The 22343-nt window shown below is 37.0% G+C and overlaps 4 protein-coding genes across 4 annotated transcripts; 3 read left to right on the forward strand and 1 right to left on the reverse strand.

Annotated features, from left to right (window-relative positions):
* Positions 1-1216: 1216 nt before the first annotated feature.
* Positions 1217-5038, forward strand: LOC143220802 (uncharacterized). Its single transcript, XM_076446387.1, has 3 exons — positions 1217-1271; positions 3014-3181; positions 4824-5038. Exons 1-3 carry the CDS (start codon positions 1217-1219, stop codon positions 5036-5038), a joined length of 438 nt encoding a protein of 145 aa, XP_076302502.1.
* A 3000-nt stretch (positions 5039-8038) lies between these two features.
* On the forward strand, positions 8039-14914 carry LOC143220804 (uncharacterized). Its single transcript, XM_076446389.1, is given in 8 exon segments — positions 8039-8270; positions 9594-9772; positions 9774-12960; positions 13363-14010; positions 14013-14200; positions 14273-14309; positions 14312-14415; positions 14693-14914. Coding segments are annotated over 8 exon segments (4797 nt in total).
* A 1169-nt stretch (positions 14915-16083) lies between these two features.
* LOC143220803 (ralBP1-associated Eps domain-containing protein 2-like) lies at positions 16084-19210 on the forward strand. Its single transcript, XM_076446388.1, is given in 17 exon segments — positions 16084-16257; positions 17108-17123; positions 17126-17500; positions 17503-17895; positions 17898-17933; positions 17936-18069; positions 18071-18188; positions 18191-18238; positions 18241-18299; positions 18301-18370; positions 18458-18522; positions 18746-18813; positions 18815-18945; positions 19029-19046; positions 19049-19072; positions 19075-19134; positions 19137-19210. Coding segments are annotated over 17 exon segments (1863 nt in total).
* A 1937-nt stretch (positions 19211-21147) lies between these two features.
* Positions 21148-22206, reverse strand: LOC143220800 (glyceraldehyde-3-phosphate dehydrogenase-like). The gene is given in 5 exon segments (XM_076446385.1): positions 21148-21451; positions 21453-21574; positions 21663-21691; positions 21694-21916; positions 22006-22206. Coding segments are annotated over 5 exon segments (879 nt in total).
* Positions 22207-22343: the final 137 nt, after the last annotated feature.

Raw genomic sequence — 22343 nt, forward strand, 5'->3', positions numbered from 1 at the left:
TCCACTGTAAATACACATCAGTGATAAATTATACTATTTTAATATACCTTACCTGTGTGTAAAAAAATTTACAAAAAAGGTATAAAAAAAGGAAACCACTGAAATCCAAAGATAAAATTTTATTTTTCGCTGTAATACAAATTTTGACGTTAAAATTTTCTATTTAAAAAATTAATTTTAAAGGTTACAATATCATAGAAATGTTAAAAGTGAAATTGTATTTAAAAAAAGACCTTGTGAAGCTTCTTATATTTATAAAGGTATTGCATAATAAGCTTATAACAGTTAAAAAATAAAATTATATATAGTAAATTTTTTCACATTATGGACACAAGTTATCATAGCTACCATTGAAACAGCAACTCACTTCAAATACAATATTCCTTTAAAAAATATTACAAAATTTTAGTTACAGATTAATATAGGACATTCTATAAAATATTCTATTAAAATTCATATCGATACTAACACAAATGTCCAAATCAGAATTCCTGTTCAATTCTCGGTACGAGCTACAATGGTTGTTATACGTTACCATCAACGCGCGTATTTATTTTAAAAATACCGCCTAAGCGTGTGTAAACTACTTAAAAGTTTACTTCGGAGATCATGGTGTCACTAACGGAAGCAAAAAGCGCGCCTAATCACGGAGGCATCGTGAAATCAATCCCAGCTAGGCAGCATCCCTCCTCCGGCTCTCCGTCAAAAATATTGATTCCGCTATGCGGCGTTTGCATCGTTGCAATAACCTGGGCAATGTAGTAGAACAGAAATCGGAATCACGGACCGCACGAGAATCGACTAAGCTTTTCCTCGACCGTGGCTAGATCGTTTGGGCCTTGGGGTTATTCGGTGGGACGAAACTGTTTTTCCCGTTCGTCTCGCCTCGTCTTACCGACCTTAACGTTCTTCGCGCGCAATCACGTATTCGTGGTTTCTGTCGGTGGTGTAAGCACCGTCGCCTTCGTTCGCGGGCTTGCGCTACAATCGCATCGAGCGACGGCCAGTACGAACAGTGCATCAGCAGCTGTCGAGGCCGAATGGTTGGCCTCGTCAACCCTTGATCTGCGATCGCGTTCTATCTCTCTCTCTCTTCCTCTCTCTTTCTAACTCCGGCACCCCGATCGCGCCGCTCGGTCGCGTGTAAAACACTAAGGCAGTGACCACGAGAAACGCTGTAATTCGTTGAAGGACGTGCCAGGATAACGAAAACAACATGAGGCGTTCCATCATCCTTGTCTTTTGCCTATTGGTCGTGCTCAGTTTTTATGGTAAGCGTTTACGGGTTCGAGTCTGGGCTCGCTCCTTGGTTCAACGATCGGGGCAGATTTACTAGACTGCTTCCTATCGATCATCGTGTCCTTCTCTCAGACCTACTTTCGACTTTTACCTTACTCTTTTTACTGCGTTGCCATCGTAAACCACATTGAATTGCGTCGTTCGGTCTGTTAAGTGTAATAACAATTCGTTATGCTCTCTTTTGTTCTTCGATGGACGAAATGATTACTTTGCATCAACGCTTGTTTCAATTATATTATCATCTTTTTCTCCTGTTTTCGGATTCTCTGTTATTCTCTCGCTTTCTTCCGAGTTTATTTCATTGTTATATTTATATTCAATTTAAGGTTAGGATGCATGGAATTAATCGATACGCATCAGTTTCTAGTATTTTTAATTCCTTCGCGATTGACATTGTTTCTTATGTACGTTCGTTACATTTATGATCCTTTTTCTCCGGGACTCGTCAATAAAGTGTACATTCTGTTCGAAAAGTGGATCAACCTGCTTCCTCATTCGAGAGAAGTGTTTAAAACCTGTGTTGGTGCCTCGACAGATTTAACAATAACGACGGGCATGTGAAATATCATACGTTGCTATAAGACGAAGCAAATATCAAACAATTATTCCGCGGTTGAGATAATTGAATCTGTACGCAGCGAGAAGTGCATTTGATTTCGCGGTTTAATTTAACCAAACGTACTGGTGCAAACGTTAGTGAGATCAATGATGACTAGCTATGCGCAAAGCAATTTTCATGTACGCGAAAAATCTCAGATTATCGTAAATATAACGAATGAATTGTAACACGTTTGAATGGAAAATATTTATTCGAATTAATATGAATACTCTAAAATATTTAACATGGGTGTAATGATTCTTTTCACTCTTACCTTTTTCTATCTTTCATTACATTTTTTAAGTTTTTATGTCTTTTTGCAATAATTCATTTTGTTACAACATTTTAAAACGATTTTCAATTGTTAGATTTATACAATTAAAAATTATTTTTGCTATTTCCTCCATTCTTAAATAGATTTAAAATGAGAAAATTAAAATTATACCGTTAAATATTTATTATTTTTATTTTCTTACATTCGAAAATATGAATAATCGTAGAAACGAAATAAAAACGAAAAGACAAGCACGAAAACTTATCGTGGCTGTGCCTTTCTAGGGCAAATAGCTGCATTGATTTTTATATCACTTAGGGTCGGAGGTACAATGAACCTTCCTTCAGTAAAAATGTACATCATTTTAGAGAGTTTCCGGATTTTTATACTCGTAAAATACATGCTGGACATTTACAAAAAGAATCTCATATACAAGATTTAATAGCAATTTTAGTGCGTCAAAAATGTTGACCTATATAAACAGATACGTAACAGTATGCGTAATGACTACAAATTATTCAATTGAAGTGATATAGCATACATTTAAGATGACACCGTGATCCTGTTAACATAAAACTTGCTACATTATTTTCATTTTGCAGCGACCTCTGTTATCAGTAACCTAATAATATTCTTGCAACCTCGTATTATAATTCCTGAACTATAAATAAATTTATTATGCACAATGATCGCATTAAAACGATCATCGTGGAAATTTTTTTGCAATAAAATATTGCAAGATATTTTCCGAATTTCTAGTCGATGAAATAAATGAAAATTACATCGATTTAATTGCACGTAATCGTTGAATAATTTTCGATCAAATTCCTTTTATGTTTTAGGTGTAAACGCGATGCAATGTTACCTGTGTAACAGTCACAATGATAGTCGATGTGCCGATGATGTGCCACCTGATGCCCTCAAAAAAGATTGTTCGGATCTCAAGAACGGCGCAAAGTATACTATGTGCCGAAAAATCACCCAAGTCATTGAGTTTAGCGTTAATGGACGTAAGTAATATTCAAATTATTCCTGCGATAAAGAATTATCTATATACAAAATATCTCGGAATTTTTTATTTACCATGATACACTGACTACGACTTATATTCGACTATATTATTCTAAAAGAAGATACCATCCAATGATAAGTTGATACAGGAAGCCGTAATTACGATAGCTGTAATAGTACTAAGCTTTTAGAAGACTAGTAACTTTAATACAGTAATCTGCCGCTAGAGTACGCTCCCAATATTAACCCAGATTAATACTGTATCCTTATTACGTTGTGGAAAACTACAGTACACTATCAAGCATGTTACAGCAGCGTGATTAGCGTAATGCTTACTACTACAGCACTTTAAGTAACACGATAGTATACGTGTTACCATTAGTAAAATTAACAAATTTAGAAGGAAGAATAGATCTGGAATCACCTAAGCGAACTTGGCTTTACCCATGATCCAAGAGTGAAGTGCGAAATTTAATTTAAATCATATACGTTTCGAATTTAACGCATTCTATCCATTTTTGCTAGGGAAAAGAAGGAATTATAAATTTTAACAACTGAAAAAGTAAAAGAAATTAATCGAAAATAAATAGACTTCTAAAAATTTGGAAAAAGTAATATTTTTAATTGAGGATGCTTTATAGGAGAATGAAAAATTAATCGAATCAAACGGTGCCAGGTATAACAACGTTAGTTCTATTTATTTAAACAAGGTAAACTACTATGACGCTTTGAATTACAAATCTTTCCAACAGTTTTACATTTTTCCATTACAGATTGGTTTTTTAATTGCATCTTTAGATGAACTTATGATTTATAATTTATAACGCCTCATAAAAAATAATATTTTAAACAACTTTTTTCTTTACATAGACTAAGCTATACGTGTGCATTCGTGGGACGATCATAGCCACGAGTGACTTGTCCGACCTTGGTGGATCTGATTACAAAAATCATTGATCTCTACCTATCGGAAGACTGTTTATAGCAACTATTCTACGAAGTAATGACGTATGAAGTTCTATAATACTGCGAATTTCCGTGAAATATAGAATAATACAAAATTTAGTCTAACTCAAACTTACCTTCATCTGTAAACATTCTTATAATTTATCCTACGTTTAGTCTAACAAGGAGACTGTAAAGCCTGTTGATCACCGATTTAGTTCAAATTTTGCACATTGATAGATTTCGTTTCCCTGTTTATGAAAATATACCATTATAGGGGCTTTAATTGTAAATATTTAAAAAACTATCAAGTGTCAAAATCTACCAATGTGCAAAATTTGATCTAAATCGTTGACCTATAGGCCTTCCAGTCTTCATGTAAGATTATTTTAGGTTATGTCAAATTCTTCGAAGTGGAGGTACAAGTTTAAAAATTTTTTATTGATTTTTCGCGATTAGCAGTAAGCTTACAGTACCTATCCTTAAATGTACCCACGTGGCATTGGATAGCAGCATTTAAACGAAAATCGTAATTTTAGCCACGAAAATTTTGCCCACAGGTAATTCCAGGTCTAATCTCCGTTCTAGCTTGATTCGTAATATATATATACATTTAATGTACAGCTTGTTAGCTTCAGCGTATCGTATGATTTAGTACGTAACATGGAATAACTGTATCACGTGTGTTTGAAACAGTTCCACCTGATACTCGAGTCATAAGAGGCTGCGGATGGGACGAGTCGAATTATAAAGGATTGTGTTACCAAAGAAGCGGTTTCGGGGGACGTCAAGAAGTCTGTTCGTGTTTAACAGACTATTGTAATACGGCGACATCAAACGTTTTATCATCGACATCTCTGATTCTGTCTTGTGTTCTTGGCAGTGTTCTTCTAGTATACATCCGTAATTAATTATCAGAAAATTTCACATACTCTCGACCAGTCCACGAAGAGATACGTTCGAGATCGTTGGTACCTGCAAGCAGCTTCGACTTCGCATTTTCTCATGGAACGGAAGTAAGCCAAGAGTGGACGAGACGACGCGTTTCACAGGAAGTACCTCTTACACACTTTCAACGCGGATAAATAAAGTGTACGGGACAAGGAAAACCGTCGTTTTCAAAGCGCGACGTGTCTGCGTATGTTTAGAATATTACTGTACATCTCGCAAAACAAACGCTGGCGATCTCGAAATGCTCGAAGGAACGAAGGAGTTCTCAATGGGAATATGTTTTACTTGAAATTTTAGAGACGCTGCAGTGGCTTCCTCCTGTCCAACGGTCGAAGATCATAGTAGGGATAAATTTCCGGAAAGCTGCAGTAGCCGATCGAGGACATACCTTGGCCCTAAAATTTCAGCTTTGAATATTTCTCACGTTCCCGAGATATCGATACGAAATTCTCGCCACGATGCGTCGAAGTGTACTCGTACGTGCACGTCTGTGACGGTGTGTATGCGTCAGTTCCGATCGTCGTTTAGCTATTGTATCTATTATATGTATATACACGTGGCAACGGCCAGTAATATGTATAACAGTAATTGGAAAAGTGTCTTATCTACTTTTGTATCTATCAATCCTCCTGGATACCATTTATCCCTCTGAACCTTCGGCTCTATTAGCCCAACCCACTTGACCCAACCTAATCGCTGTCTATATAACACATGTGATATACCAATTCAGACTGTACGACATCCTGAAAAATCGTTTCTTGCGTCCAACGCTTGTATCTGCGACACAAAATTTTGATAATTTTCTAAGAATTTATTTCTCGCTCGATTCGAAAGGATTTATTATTTGTTCGAATCAGTCGTGTGTTATCTATATCGGTTATCGATCAGCGTGATATATTTACAGGAACAGTAGGTAGATGACCGGAAATTGACGCATACACTACCACGGGCGTATAGTGCCTGAATATTTTTTATCAGCTTGGAAATTACCAAATATTCGAAGGTGAAATTTCAGACGTAAAGTTCGTTCTTTTATCTCGATCGGCCACTGGGACCTTTCGGAACTGTAAGCAATACTATAGTAGATTTAGATAAAACGTGCACGCTGTTCCTATTTGCCTGGACGTTTCTCAAGTGAAGTATAACACGGAGAAAAATTAATATTAGCCCGTTGCTCCTAATCGTTAATAAAAACGTTTACAGGAGAACTGCGAAACGCACCAATTCCAATCGTTGAAAAGAAATATACAAAAACGTATTTTATAAAAAAAAAAAGAGAAAAGAAAAAATATCTCTTTTGAAAGAAATATCGCTCAAAATTATTTGTACACATTTTCCCGTGATATTCGCTTGAAATTTCGATAAAAGCTAATTCCATCACTTTGATAAGCTTTTAAAAAAAATAATAATAATATCGTGCAGGGATTCAGGAACGGTATGACTTTTGGTACTTTTTGCGATATGTCGAACAGCTTGGCGAGCACTCCTCGGTCATGCATAATTCTTCTTGAAAAAATCTCCAATTTAGGTGCTGAAGGTGTGACGACAGTCACGTTGTGTTCACTCGACAATTTTCTGCGTAGAGCTTAAGAATGATATTACACATATAACAATTACGCAACTTGTTGAAAGTCTATATGTTGTGACAACCTTCGCGAAAAGACATCTGTATGATATGTTTTTGTGCGAAGCGAGAAAAATATATCAGGGTTGCCGTTGCGGAATAAATGAGGTCTGTTATTTTCCTTTATCCTATCAAACGATGTGTAAAACGATTCGTATATACGAGCGGAAGATCGATTTTACATTAATCCAGGCTGATTCAATTTCAATGGAACATTTTATACGGAAGAAAAATGGGAAACATTAGATAGTCTAGCACGATTTACACTACTTGTATCTGAACGAAATAAAACTGATTGATTGTAATTTGATTTCTCTTTGGAATTGCCGTGGAATTTTCCAATTTACGCGTATCCGACACGCGTCCGTGGATGATTTTACAGCACGCTCGCGTTTACGCGGAATTAACGAACGGATTAGAACGCGTTCGTGTCAGATTAATTGGTGGAGAAAAATTCGTGAACCGTGCGTCAAATTTTTTCGCTCGTTTCATTGTTCCGTGCCGAGAATTTTGTTTTAGATCAACAGCCAGTAATCTGCCATTTTTCTTTCGCGGTGTTCGTTGACTTTTCGTTTCTTAGATTACTATTTGCCTTTCAGTATGTACATATAAGTTTGGTCATTTCTCGTTTACAAGGAATTTCGATTCGTTTCCGTGAATAAAGGAACGTTGCGCGAGAAAAGCAACAGAGGAAAACGATAACATGTACATTTGTTAACTCGAGAAAAAGCGAGTGAAACGATTTCGGAAACTCGTGGATTGGCATCGAATTCTTGAATTTAACCGCAAGTTCATTCGTTAAGAGTTTTAAATCCTTTCCTTTATCTGATTTTCCTGTATGTAATTAAGTCCAATATGATTTTATCACGTTACCTGCCGTCCCCATGAACACGTTCTTTTACTTTTCGTGACTTGCCCCGCCGTCATTGTATCTTATTGCCCGACCGTTTAAACCCAAATGATTCATTCAAGAAAAGTAAAAGAGTATTCGAGACACAGGTAAAGCGAAAACCGTTTGAAATTTCCTATCGATAAGATAAATCGGCAGAAAATGTTCATAGGTTAGCAACGTGTCAGATAACAGCTGACATAGTGGTTAGGTTCATTTCATTTGTAAAACACGTTGTTAACTATACGATTTGTCAAGAACATTTTCCGTCGTTTTTTCTGTCAATGCGGAACACGCTATCGTGCGCCGCTGTGTTTACGAGTCAGTTGAAAATTATAAATAGGCAACGTTTGGTAGATAAATTCTGGCACGTTGTTCTTTTTACGCAGACGTTGAAAAGCGAGAAGCCAACGAGAGGATCGTTTTCAAGCCGGGGTTAGGTGGATCATGCACCCTACAACCGCACGAGCTAATCGATCGTCCATACAATCTTCGATTCCGTCCACGTCAACCCAGTCGTCCCTCGTACATCCACAGCAACAACAAATTCTTTATGGTCCTATCGCTAATCCAGCGTTAACTCTTCAACCATGTGGAAGCGGTTTGCACTCCACGTGTATTTATCCAGCAGCGCAGCGTAATACTGGTCTGACTAATCCTGCTCCTTTGCATATACAAGGTGTAAATACGTTTTCCTTCAGATCCGCATCACCTAAAAAAATATTGCCGTGAAATCAGTTCATTCTTCAACGAATAAAATCATTCTTTTAACTCGACGGTTATCCATTTCTGCAATTTTTCCTTCAAACTTCTGACTTGGTCATTAAATGACCATTTATCGTTATTCCTGTCTTTTCTTTACTCCGAGATCTTCTGTTCGACCTATAAGAGCAAATAGGATAAAGATAAATTTTATAAAATGTAAAACTGCAATTTCCTTCGTCGTAACTCTTCAAATTCCTGACTCGGTCGTTAATAACCAAATTAACCAAGCTTCTTCATCATTATTCCTGTCTTTACTTCCGTTCGACCTATAAGAATAAATAGAATAAATGCATATAGATAAATTGTGGGAAATATTAGGTCGAGTCATAAATAGCTTCCGCTTTTTTCTCAGACATTTATTTTGCTTTCATTAAATAAAAAATTCATATTAATTTATTATATATTCACCAGTATTATATATGACCTTCTCCCATCTTCTTGGCAGTTTATCAAGTCCTTTTTTGTAAAATGTAGTTAATTGAAGATTTATCCATTCAAAAATTACTCGGATCGAGTAAGGTGGGTGTGGTAAATCAGACCATCCAAGCTCAAGAATATTTTCTTTAGTCACCGTATGTGATCGCAGATTATCGTGTAAAAGAACGACATTCTTGCGATTCACGAATGCTGGACGCTTTTCTAGAGTTTCTCTTGCACTCTTTGCAGCTGCTAGACATATCTATCCGCGGTAATTGTTACATTTCATTTCAACAATTCATACTGAATTATACCTCGACAATCCCATCATACAGAATCTTTCAGAATCTTCAAAACAAATCTTTTTTCCATGGATGTTTGCTTTCGAATCTGATCGGGATGGTTGATCCTTATCAAGTTACTGTCTTTTGCGGACGATATTGTCATATAAAACTCATTTTTCATCGCCTGTTATAATCCTGTTTAAAAAAGGCCCGATTTTTACCCGTGTCGATTAACATGCGATCCTCTGAGATTGCGAGGTACTCATACTCCAAAATTTCCCTAATTTTTCGAGGTGGCGGTTAACAGTTGATTGCAACGCATGCAATACGACTCATAATAGGTAGATACGAACTATAGATTTTACCTAACTGCATCGAAAAATTACTTATGACTCGACCTAATATAAAATGACAAAGTACCGATTATTATGGAATTATTACTTACGTTAACTGACCCTAGTATCGAATGACGTACTTATGTTATATAATGATTTCAGTTTTCTAAGATTCTCGTACAAACCCATCCATGAATATAGGCAAAGGCAGCAGATGGCCACCGAAGAATAAACTCGTACGAAATCAACAATATTGCCAGCAACAGCAGCAACAGCAGCAGCAGCAACACATTCAGCAACAGTTATCCTACAATCCGAAACCACTGATACTATACGATCATACGACGAATAGTGCTCCGCCACCAGCGCCGACTACCTCGTTTTTTAATTGCCTCCTCGACGTACACTCATGGCTCGTTTTCCGGTGATCAGTACAACAATTCCGGGGTCGCGTTGATACCGCAGCCCTACTTTAAGCCTCCGGATGTACAAACGTTCTGTTTAATCCAAGACCGACAAAATATTCAGCAGCAACAGCAAGAACAACCGTCGCACAGCTCCTACTACAATATCTCAGCCACGAACACCTGCAACCTGCAAGCAATTAATGGCAACACGCCGTTTCAGTTTCCCAATCTTGGTCCCTACGCCACTGCGACAAATTTCGCGAACAACCAAGTCACCGGCCCTGTTCAAACAGTTCACTCCAATCAGATCTACCCTAATCCTCCTGCCAGTCTAGGGTTCGCTGGTCTGCAAAGAGACAAGCCTGTGGCCTCTTCCAACACGTTCGACGTCTCGCCTCTGAAAACCAGCAAAAGCAAGATTCCTGCTGCCAGCAGTTCTCAGATCGTGCCCATATCCTCTGAAAATTACAATGACTGGCCGTCGCAAGCGATCACGCCCTCGTTCAATATAAAACCGAGCACGGACGATGAGACAAACCGCGAGACAGTCACGAATACGTTGGATAAAACTGCGACGAACGTGTCTACGAAAACCCAGGAGGAACATTACTCGGACGAATCTTCAGCCAGTTTCGATTTCACCATCGAGGCTGAAAAGATGGTCTCGGCGCTGTGTAACATATCCTCGAACGACATCAACAAGGAAGAAACGAAGAACGACAAGTCGAATTCGACACCGTTGTTCAGCGGAGCTGGCGACACAGCCTCGAACAAGAATTCCTGGTTCACCGAGTTTTGCTCGGATTATGAAACTGGCACGTCAATAGCCACTCAGACTGACGGACCGTGCGTCGATAGCACACAGTACCCGGAGCTGCTGAGGAAAGTCATCTATTGGGGATGCACCGAAGCTGAAATCGTTCTGAATAACAATTCCAAGTCGAATCCCAGATGCGGTTGGCTGAATAATCTCTCCGCGGCTACTAAAACGGCGGTCACCAAGTCTTCCACCTGTTTCCCGATCTTTGCCGGGGATCGTGTGTTCGCAAGCGACCTGATAAACGCTTTGCTACGAATCAGCAACGGCTGGCTGATCCTCGACAATTACCTGAACAAGCAACACTATCCCAGCTTGAACGAGAAGTTCGACTGCGAGTTGCTCAGGTGCTTCCGTCTATGGGAAGAAAGTACTCACCAGCTGCTGAATCAGATCGTGCAAACTTTCTTAAAGCTCGAGGAGAGCAGTGATGCTTCTAACTTCGAGCAGAAACCAGAATCATTTGGAACCTCTTTTCCAGGTGACGTTTCAGTTTACACGAATCGCGACTTGTTTGATCCGTCATCAACGTCGAATACGTCGAAACAGAAGCCCAATAGTAAAAAGAACGGCCAAGATTCCGGTTCTAAGGCAGCCCAGTCGTCGACCGGCAGCCTGCGGAACTTTGGCCTGTACAACGTCAGCCAGGAGAAACAGTCGTCGCAAAAAGAGTCTAAATTACGAAGTAAGTGGACCGTTACTGAGAATCTAGCGACAATAGACAGCACGAAATCCGTGCCTGATATGTTCTTAGGGTACGCGGAATCTGGGGGTCAGTCGAACAGTAGATTTCGCTCGAGAGGAAGCTCGTCGTCTGCTAAAACCGACACGTCGGCCCAATCGTTGAACGCGGAATTTTTCCACCTGAGAAGCAAGATTCTCACGGAAAGCAATCAAGATTCCTCGAGACAATGGTTATTCAAGGAAAAGAAACAAGAGTTCCCTGAAAATAAAGTCTCGCCACAAGATAACGTCGACACTATTTTCAGACTGCAACGTCAGTTAGATGAAAATTGTGAGAGCAATTATGCTCAGAAATGTTTGTCGAGGGTGGAATCGTCGTTCCTGAACCCTCCGATTAGCTTAGAATCTATGTACTTTCCTTCTACTAACGACCATGAAAATTTTTATCCTAGTTACGCTGTTTGCCCTCCGTATGCGGTAAATTACGGTAACAAAAATTTGAAAAGCTTCGAACAGAATCGCAGGAATAAGACAAATATGGATCTAGTTTACGTTGGCAAATCGTCCACGAGCCAATTAGAATTAGCCGCAGTGCCAAAAGATAAGATGACGTTACTCAGCCAAATCGAACCGAGCATCCCGGAGAAATCATCCGAGGAGATGACAGCCAACTTGTCAGCTTGGTTCGCCAGCATGAGGAACTCCGATAACCGACAGATCCCTTTCATGGACTTGACCGACGTGAATGCAGAAACTGTCATACCACGAGGGCCAGCGCGACCAGACATGTCAAAGAACACGATGGATCTAGGCAATTGTATCAGGCAGTTGCAAATCGATACGAACCGTCAGTTCCAAACGCTGCAAAACATACAGAACGTTCAAGCTGCACCTTGGAACCCTTACAATTTGATCAATAATCGCGTCCACGTGCAACAAGTTCCCGAAGAGTACGACAGCTCCGAAGACGTTCGAGTATACATGAAACCAGGAAGCTATAACGTGCCAAAGAAGAGGCATCAGAGAAGATCCAATCGTCGTTTAGAGAACTCCGCGTCTCGAAACGTTGCCAATGGATCTGGAAACAATCATCGTAATCATTACGCCAATAAAGAGAAAACCTACTGTGCTCCGGCATCGTCAACCCCTGTGTCACGACCTACCACGACCCTAGTACCCACCAGTGCCAATACCTCTGCCAGCACGATAAAATTACCGTTCCCGGCAACACCCATAGTACCACCGCCGACCTTCTCCCTCGAAAATTCGCCCAGGATCTTGAAACGCTCCGACATCACCAATTACACGGTGTCCGAAGACGTGACTTGGAAGGCAGCTTGCGCCTCAGCTGAAATTTTGTTAGAGGCGTTGAACGTGAAGGAGGACACGGACTCGAAGAAGAAGGTAACCGATGATGGCATTGATGGTAACGAGAAGTGCGAACCTGTTAAAAAGGACGATAACGAAGACACGGCGTCCCAAGTGGCGCAGAATCAGGGGAAGATAGAGGAATGTTTCGCGAAAAACATGAAAGACAATAACGATGGTTGCCCAGGTGTTTCGAGTTATGAGGCATCCGAGGACGACTCGGGCTCGACGAATCATTTTTCACCCAACACGAGTACCAACGAGGTTTCACAGTTGTCTGGTAATAAAAATGGTAATAATTATAATCGCTTAAGGTGTATTCTAAATATTGCTTTTGTCAGAAGAATATCCACATTCGAAACTTCTCGTTCTTTACGCGTCACGCGTCACTTTGCGGGTGAAAAAATAAATACGTGCACATTTTTGCATAACGGCTGTATCAATGTTCAACGGTACTCTAACACGGAGCGTTAAATTTAAAGTCAAATTTTTAATCGCTTTAATGATACTAGAAGGACGGAAATTCGAGAGCTTTATATTTCGTAGCATAGATCTTTCGGATATCGAATCCCATTGCTTTTTGTTTCATAACCGTGTCAAAAATTTAAACGCAAAAGTACGTGTCGTGTTAAGCAAGACTTCCGTTCTTCCAGTATTAAATATCGCAATATTTTATGCAGCTACCCGTTAACAGGTTCTCGTAAAACGAATATAAAAACGGATTCGTGGTTAATCAAAACTTTGAACAACGCAAACATGGCGAATAAGCAGAAACGACGGAAAAACAATGCTGTTCCACATAGTTCGGAATCGTCGAACAGCTCAGTGACGGAGAACGAGCAAACGGCACCCGTCGTTTCATTGGTAGCCAACAGTACCGTAACAACAGTCGCGACGACCACGACGGTGAAAAATCTGCAACAAACCATATGTTCGAGGAAAAGTTCGTGCATTTCTCTGAACAATGACCAGACAACGTCGGAAGAGACTGAACGCGTGGTCGGAAAAGCAACTTACTCTGAAACTGTTCGACGATCCGCGTCCTTGAGCACATCCTTTTCGGAGAAAAAGGATTTCTGCAAGAAGAGCAAGTTAAATATTGCCAACGTGTCGACGATTTGCAGCACTGTGATACCGATCCCTGGACGCAAATGTCAGAGAAAAGATTTCGAAAAATCGTATTACCTCTTGCATAATAGATCTCGTAAGTGTTCCGGGAAGAAAACGACGAAAAATTGCGAGATCGGTGATTCTCCGGTAGAGGGAACATCGAGATCTATAATCGCGATAAAACACGGTAAGAAGAGAGAGAGCTCTGGTTGTATCGAGTTCTTGGACGGGAAATTGGCGGGAAAACCAGCGACAGAGGCTGGTCCGTGTGGTACAGCTCGAAAAGAAAGCAAAGCCTTAGTCCGCTTGCTCTTAGCAAATTAGAGATGATACATCAAACGGTTTGGCAAATGGAAGAAGCAGAAATTTTCAAGTGTCCATCTTCAGGAAGCAGCGATGGTACTCAATCTTCTACGTACACGGTTAGTCTTGTTTGTGTACCACTGCTTTATCGACACAGATCGTAGATTAATGGTTACATAACCTCGTTTCAGATCGAAGATTATTGCAAAGTTATTAAGAGTCCGATGTTCCTGAAACGGTTGAATACAAATTGAAGAATCGAGTTTATCATAAAGTAGAACACGTGGTTAGAGACTTCCGTCGTATCGTTTATAATTCAAAATTATATCACAAGGTTCGTAGTCTATTGTTATTTATCGACATACCGGCTTTTACCGGAGTTGTAAAAGTGTAATGCGATTGGACTATAGTTCCCGCGGTAAACGGGATATTCAATGTTTATTCTAAAGACATTGTAGCCTATACTGTATAGGAATTTGAATAAAACCGCAAATGGATCGAGTGTTTCTACGACTTATTCCAATTTTTTAGCATATTAACAAATGCCATAGCTTCTATTATAATTGTTATTTATTCTTGATATTATTTATTCATTAATCGTTTCATCGTAGGATGATCATGATCGAGTAAAAATAATCGAAACGCTATCGAAGAAACTCGAAGAACTATTCGAGGAACATTTTGCGAGTTGGGACTTCGATAATATTAGCGGTAGTCCAAGGGAAAGTTCGCCAGTGCTGCATCGATTTAAGACGCCTGAACAAAAACCGGTAACTGGACGTTACGGTAATACGAAGAAATGTCCGTCTTCTTCGATCACCGAAAACATATAATACCATTATTGTATGCTTTTCTGCGACATCAAACTGCATTCGAAGAATTATCGTATCAATTATTCATGATGACTTTTCGTTGCGCACCTGCAATTCATATTATTATTAGATTAACGGATAACTAATTGCATCAAGTTTATGTAAAATTGTTAGATTCGAAATCGAGTATATTGTAAGGATCGATCATAATAATACGCTCTAGTCACGCAACAATTTGCATTGTTGTCGCATCGTATGCGTTCTACGGTTTTTCTTTCGCAACACAGCTTGCTCTGTTAAAACATTTCTCGTTTGTTTTCAAAGAAGCGAAAGTTTAAACACTTATTTTCTGATACATATACTTGTATAAGATAATGCATATTGAATGTGAAACAAAACAGTTACTTACTTTTTTTATATCATTGATATTATATTTAAAAAAGATAGTAATATTAATTACTTAATAATGTTGTAATAACGATAGCCTGAAACTTGGGAATACACAATTGGCTTTAAAAAGAAAATAATTTAACCATTCTGTCTTAGCAAGATTAAAACACGATTAAACAAAAGTAGTGAAAACGATTGAAATATTATAAGAATAAAATAATTGTTCATTTGTAATATGATCGATATACGTAAAATATGTTACAAGAGACTGAAAAGAAGAAAAATATTATAATATCAAATTGTACTGTCAAGCGTATAAAGAATTGACCAAATAAAATAATTTAAAAAAATGAAAAATCCCGCGTTATTGTCATGGTAGAAGACCGCATGCGCAGTATGGGCGCTATAATCGGGTAAAGTTAATGCGCACATACCGTAGAAATGTCAGTTGTGCGGTTCGAGTAGTGTGCGCACATGGATTATAATAATGTCAAACACCGAGAGCACGGAAAGATGGCGGTCGAGCGGTAATTTTGTGATACATGGGTGTAGTCTATAAATGGTGTGTCTTACGTTCCCAAGGGATTCATCAAAATCATAACATTATCGTGCAATGTGACTACATACTGATCACGACCGTCCTGTGAAGCAGATCGTGTCAATAACGGAAGGACAACGACGGAGAAGGATAGAAAAGATAGAAGGAGCAAGAGAAAAGGAGAATACAGAAAGAGAACGGACCCAGTTGCACGTAACGAGTGTAGAAGCGGTTCATTGCTCCGCTCTAACTTGTCGCCAAGATGGATTGGGAGTCGATCACGGTGGCGAGTCTTCATCTGACGATGACCGAACATCAATATTACGAAGACATTTTTAGTTATTGCCGTGAAAATGCAGACAGCGACAGTGTGTCGATGATCAAAGTTGCCGAACTACTACGCTCGGCAAGTTTACCAGGAGTTGTCACAATGAAGGTAAATTATATCTACTCATTGCACGTAGTCTGTCAGCTGTTAGTTTTCTGTCATACGCGCAGTCACGACATTGAATTCGTAAAATCTCATTAATCGTATCGAAGTGGGCGTTTAATTTGTCAAATATGATGTGATATCGGCAAATTACAATACCTCATGAAGGTTAGGATTAAAGAACTGTTACGAGAAGATTATAAGCATAGTAGTTAAATAACGAACAAAACAGTTACTTTTTTGTATCTTTTAGTCGAAAATAAATCAAATAAAATATTTTTCAATGATTGATTTTGATGTAATGACAATATTGATATGTTATTATTTTCAATACATCTATTATCAAAAAAATCTGTAATAAAAATTTAAAAATAAAAATTATGATATTTATTAAACATAAAAAAATATATTCATTTAGGAATCCGATTGACAAAGACATTAATTTCTCAATATTCTTTAAATGTTTATACAACAGTGACCAATGACTTTACATCGAATTTAGATTTAAAAAATATATTCAAAATAAGTAATACGAACCTTGGATTAACAGCGTATTTTAAATAAAATAGCTCGATAATAATATACTTAAAGGTAATCATTTTGTAGTTTTAGCTACTATATTTGTTTAATAAAGAAAGTAGGAATATAGAGTAGAAATTTAAGTTTTAAATTTTTGATATGTTCATATATATGCATAATAGATACATTTGTTAATTTAATTTTTTTGTATAATGTTCAAAATAGCATGTTTGTAATTAAAGTGTCACAAAAATGTAAAAGTATTTATTTAAAACAGATAAATTTAAATAAGATACTAATTATGCTTATTAGCAAAATACATTCTTCTGATTTATAGATATTGGATATTTGTTTTGAACTGAAGCAGCACACATTGGTGCGTATCTTGGAACAATACAATTTTATGTACTATTGAAGCTTGTAGCAGCTCATCAAGCAGGACTTAGCATTCGTAAAGAGATAATTACCATGCCTTTGGATGTTATCACTTTACCAAGATTTACTTGGCCAGCGTCCGAGGAAGAAGATGGTAGGAGAAGTTCAGACTCAAACAGGGCTATGAAAAGTCATCGTCATGCTCCTGAAAGTACTACAGAAAGTGAAAGTGAAGCAGAGTCTCCAAGGGAAACTGGTGGTAGTACAGATTCACCGACACCAACAAATAGTATAATACAAGACAGAAACAATGATATAGGTGGTAAAACAATATTAGATTCTGTATCTGGAGGTTGGCAGGATTGCTGGTATCAGAAGAACAGAGGCAGCTGTTAGGAACTGAAGAAGAGAGTTCAGAACGTCATAGCAGTGATGAAGGTGAAGGAGACGGTGACAGCTCATTTCCACCTGAAGAAGTATGGATAATTAGTGATGAACAGCGCGAATATTATGCTGCTCAATTTGCACAATTGCAACTTGATCCTGAGGGACTTTTACATGGTCCCATAGCCAGGACATTTTTTAAAAAGTCTGGACTTCCTTTAGGAGAACTTAGTCGCATTTGGCAACTAGCAGATATAACCAGAGATGGAGCATTAAGTATACAAGAATTTTTTGTGGCTATGCATCTTGTTGTGTTACGAAGAAATTATGTGCCTCTACCTGATGTTTTACCTCCACCCTTATTAATTCTTTACTTAAACAAAAGACTGGTCCACCACCTATTCCACAACTACGACCACTCAAAAAACTCCACCCAATACCACTGGTACTCGTGAAAGAAATAAAGAATGGACAAAATTTGTTGATTCTCCAACTGGAACTAGCAGTTCTTTAACTAGTCCAGGGTTGCAATTAGTGAATTTTTGATTTTCAAAAATCTGCCGTTGAGAAAGATCCCAAAATTTTGCATCCTGTACCATTGCGTTTGACACCAATTCTTGCTTCTGGGGCAAATGGTAATAGTAGCAGCTGTACTACGTTAGAGATGATGATCTCCAACGTACTGCAAGTGCAATGGTGCAACGACCTCTTATAAAAAACCACCTCCACCTCCTGAAGAAGCTACTATAGTGACTCCAAAGAAGGAACCACCCGCCTCCACCACCACCCAGACCATACAGAACACATGCAAGAAGTTCTAGTCTTGATCTTAATAAATTAGGTATATGTTGCTACCATACTCTGCGATACTTTTCATCGTGGCTGAGAAAGCAAAGTTTTACGCTTCAAACTGTGCGCGTTCTTGTAGGGAAAAATGGTCAAAGTTTCCTTGGAGCACCTCCACTAGTTCCACCAAGAATCTCACCCGGAATCGTAAGTACTTTATACCTATTTTGTTAACATTCAGTTATCAAATGCTTAAATTAAAATTATTAATAATGAAACCTGCATTTAATTAAGCTGCTTTTTTACGGATCTGCACAGTAGATATTTCAGATATTTTACATGTTGTTAACAATGTTATGGATTCAGAAGTTAAAATATGTAGGCAAAATTATTGTTATAAAAAAAATTTTGTCATATATCTCTACTACAGACTTCACCTCGAAAATTGGTTGGTCAAAAAAGTGAGGGAGAGGGACAAAAAACCTTAAATGAAAGTCAAGTTTTGTTGCTGATTTTCTCACTTTTCTCCAAAGAGCGAACTACCTGAAAATCCACCTTTGGAAACTCCACAATCACAACAATTTACTGGTGTCTGTGGTGCATTTCATATTTATAGAAAACCCAGTCCAAGTAAGTTCTTATTTGTATTTTATTAAAGTTTCAATATATTTCTACAGATCCTAAAGAATTATTATTTTTTACTTTATTTACAGAGCGAGAAGGAGGAGATGAGATGCTCTTAAAGATGAAGTAGAAGAATCAAGAAATTAACATTACAAGAATTGCGAGAGAAGAACGCCGAACTGCGATTAGTTTGTGAAGATTAACACGAGAGTTAGCGAGCGTACTACAGGAACGTATAAATCTTCGTGCAAGACTCTTAATTTTAACATGATGTAATTTGTTATTATTTGTAAAGACTCCAAACTGTGAATTATCGATTTTTCCTAAATTTGTCGTAAAATCGAGTATATCATGTGTCATGCTAGTCTAGAACATTTCCTTTTGCAAAGTTTCGTATATTCATAACAATTAGCGTAACCAAGAATTAATATTACAAAGAAAATATTAATAAAATTATCCAGTGTTAACTATTCAACCTATTTCCATTGTCAGTTACTGTTGAAAACATTACTTAGATTTTAAATGTCCCTTTATATATTTTTAATGTTTTCATAATGTGTGGTTTACTGATACTTATATAAATATTTGGATTATTTTCTTAAAAAAAGGAAAAAAAATAGATGTTTCTATGATTAGCAGAAATGTTAAAGAAAATATTGTCAACAAAAATTTCTTGTGGTTACGCTATTATTCACATTTTGTCCTCTTTCACAGATAATTCCAGTGTGCATTATTAGAAGCGTGGGTACAAATATTATAGTAACATCTGCACTCTCTAGCATTCAAATGTTATAGCATTTTAAAGTTCAGATATTTTAAAATCTTATATTTTTTATGCATAGTACTATGCTAAATTGCTGAGAATAGTTCTTTTATATATTAAAGAGTTTTAAAACTTGAATAATCGCATCAAGCGATAGTGAAAGCTTGGTGGTTACTGTATACTATAAAAACATACTATAAAAGCGAGTGATGGATGTTTATTGTTTATGTCAACAAATGAAACTGTATTTCGTATGGCTGTACAACAAATTTTTCACAGCATGGCATAACTGATCGGTATTCCTAAAGTGTTCAATGTATTTCATTTCGTGATGATAATTGTACATAGCAAATAGAATTAGAACAAGGAATGAGAGAAAATGAAGTCTGCAGGAACAGAACATTCAAGAATAAATATACTTTAAAAAGAAATGTTGATATCTTTAATCAATTTGTATGTTCTACTTTTGTTCTATTTACCAGATTATTCAATATATCACTTTTAAAATAAAGAATATCAGATTCAATTATTTGCTACTGTTTTACAGATCGTTGACTTCATTTGTATATAAAGACAATGTTCTTAGAATGCTTTTGTTCAATACCACTATAAAAACTAATTTAATATTGCTGAGAAATGTTAAGTAACAGACTATTCCTTGTGCCATACCATATAATATTTTAATAATATTGTAACTATATTACAGCCACTTCTCGTGGTTAAAGCTGTTTTGTTAAATTATTTAGAAATATTTCAATCAACAATCATACAAAAAAATCTTTTTGTAAGTGTACAGAAATTGTACAGAAAGTATATGAAGTTACTGTTGATTTATTCCATTCCTATTATTCATGTAATCTTGTAAAAATGTACCAATACATAAAAGATAAAGAAATGTTTGAAAAATTAATAAAGCATTCTCTTAGTTTCATAACAATTTTTATTGATGTCAATGTGTTGAATGACAAATAATATTACAGAAAGAAATCACAAATATTTTAAAGTTTAAGTTGTGAATGTGATGAATGAATAAATGATAAAAGACAATTAAATGTAACATATATACTTGTACTTAGTAATATATGATACAAGAATTTACTTTGCATATGTGACTACGTAACTTTCACAAATACATATTAAATTTGCATTTATATCTTATATTCACGAAAATATTTTAAAATCGTGAATGAAGATTCAACTATAACGAATTCTGCTTTCTTTTGTACTTATTTTGACAATTAATGTCTATACAATATCAGATACAACTATTTTCTGTGCGGAAAAATGTTATACTAAAAAATACTCTTAATTTCATATTTTCAATTTCTGATTGGAAATTCTACTGGTTAAATATAATGATATTTCATTCGAATATGGTCGTATAATAAACATTATCATACAGAAACGTTTACGAAGATGTGTTATATATAAATATGTGATAAACTTTAGTTATCTTTCGTTTGTATGTACTTAATTAAGTCAACCACACGGTTAGAATAACCATATTCATTATCATACCAGGAAATTAATTTAACAAAGTTATCATTCAAAGGAATACCAGCTTTAGCATCAAAAATACTGGAGTGGTTATCACCAATGAAGTCAGAAGAGACCACATCATCTTCTGTATAGGCCAAAATTCCTTTCAATGGTCCTTCAGAGGCTTCCTTAAGTTTAGCTTTAATAGCATCATAGGTTGCAGGTTTGGCAAGTCTAACGGTTAAGTCAACGACCGATACATTGTGTACGTACACGGAATGCCATACCGGTCAGTTTTCCATTTAGAGCTGGAATGACTTTACCAACAGCTTTAGCGGCACCAGTTGCAGCAGGAATAATATTTTGTGCAGCACCACGACCATCTCGCCATAACTATTATACAAGAACAAAATTAGATAAAATGAAACAGAAGCATCAATCATAAAACAAAGAAAAGCAATATTAGGAAGAACTTACATACCTTTCCAGATGGTCCATCAACAGTTTTTGAGTAGCAGTAATAGCATGTACAGTAGTCATAAGACCCTCAACAATTTCGAAATTATCATGAATAACTTTAGCAAGAGGAGCTAAACAATTGGTAGTACAGGAAGCATTGGAGATAACTTTGTAACTTGGGTCATAAGCATCTAAGTTTACACCAACAACAAACATAGGTGCATCAGCTGATGGTGCAGAAATGATAACCTTCTTTGCACCACCTTCCAAATGGGCCTAAAAGATTAAAACAATTAAAATATTTGTATATAAAGACTTATACATAGATCTTTCTACTACATATAAATGTACAAATTTTTACATACAGAAGCCTTTTCTATGGTAGTAAAGACTCCAGTTGATTCTACAACATATTCAGCACCAGCCTTTCCCCATGGAATAGCTTTTGGGTCACGTTCAATGAATACAGCAATTTTATTGCCATTGACAACTAAACAACCATTTTCAGCTTTGACTTCTCCCTTAAATCTACCATGTGTAGAGTCATATCTGAACATATATACCATATAGTCCAAACCAATAAAGGGATCATTAATGGCGACAACCTATTAATATTATAATAATTAAAAAACTGAAAACAACAATATATAAAATTTATAAATTATTAAGTACCTGACCGCCACGTTCAAGGGAGGCTCTAAGC

The sequence above is a fragment of the Lasioglossum baleicum genome, unplaced genomic scaffold (genome assembly GCF_051020765.1).
Source record: "Lasioglossum baleicum unplaced genomic scaffold, iyLasBale1 scaffold1610, whole genome shotgun sequence".
Lineage (NCBI taxonomy): Eukaryota > Metazoa > Arthropoda > Insecta > Hymenoptera > Halictidae > Lasioglossum > Lasioglossum baleicum.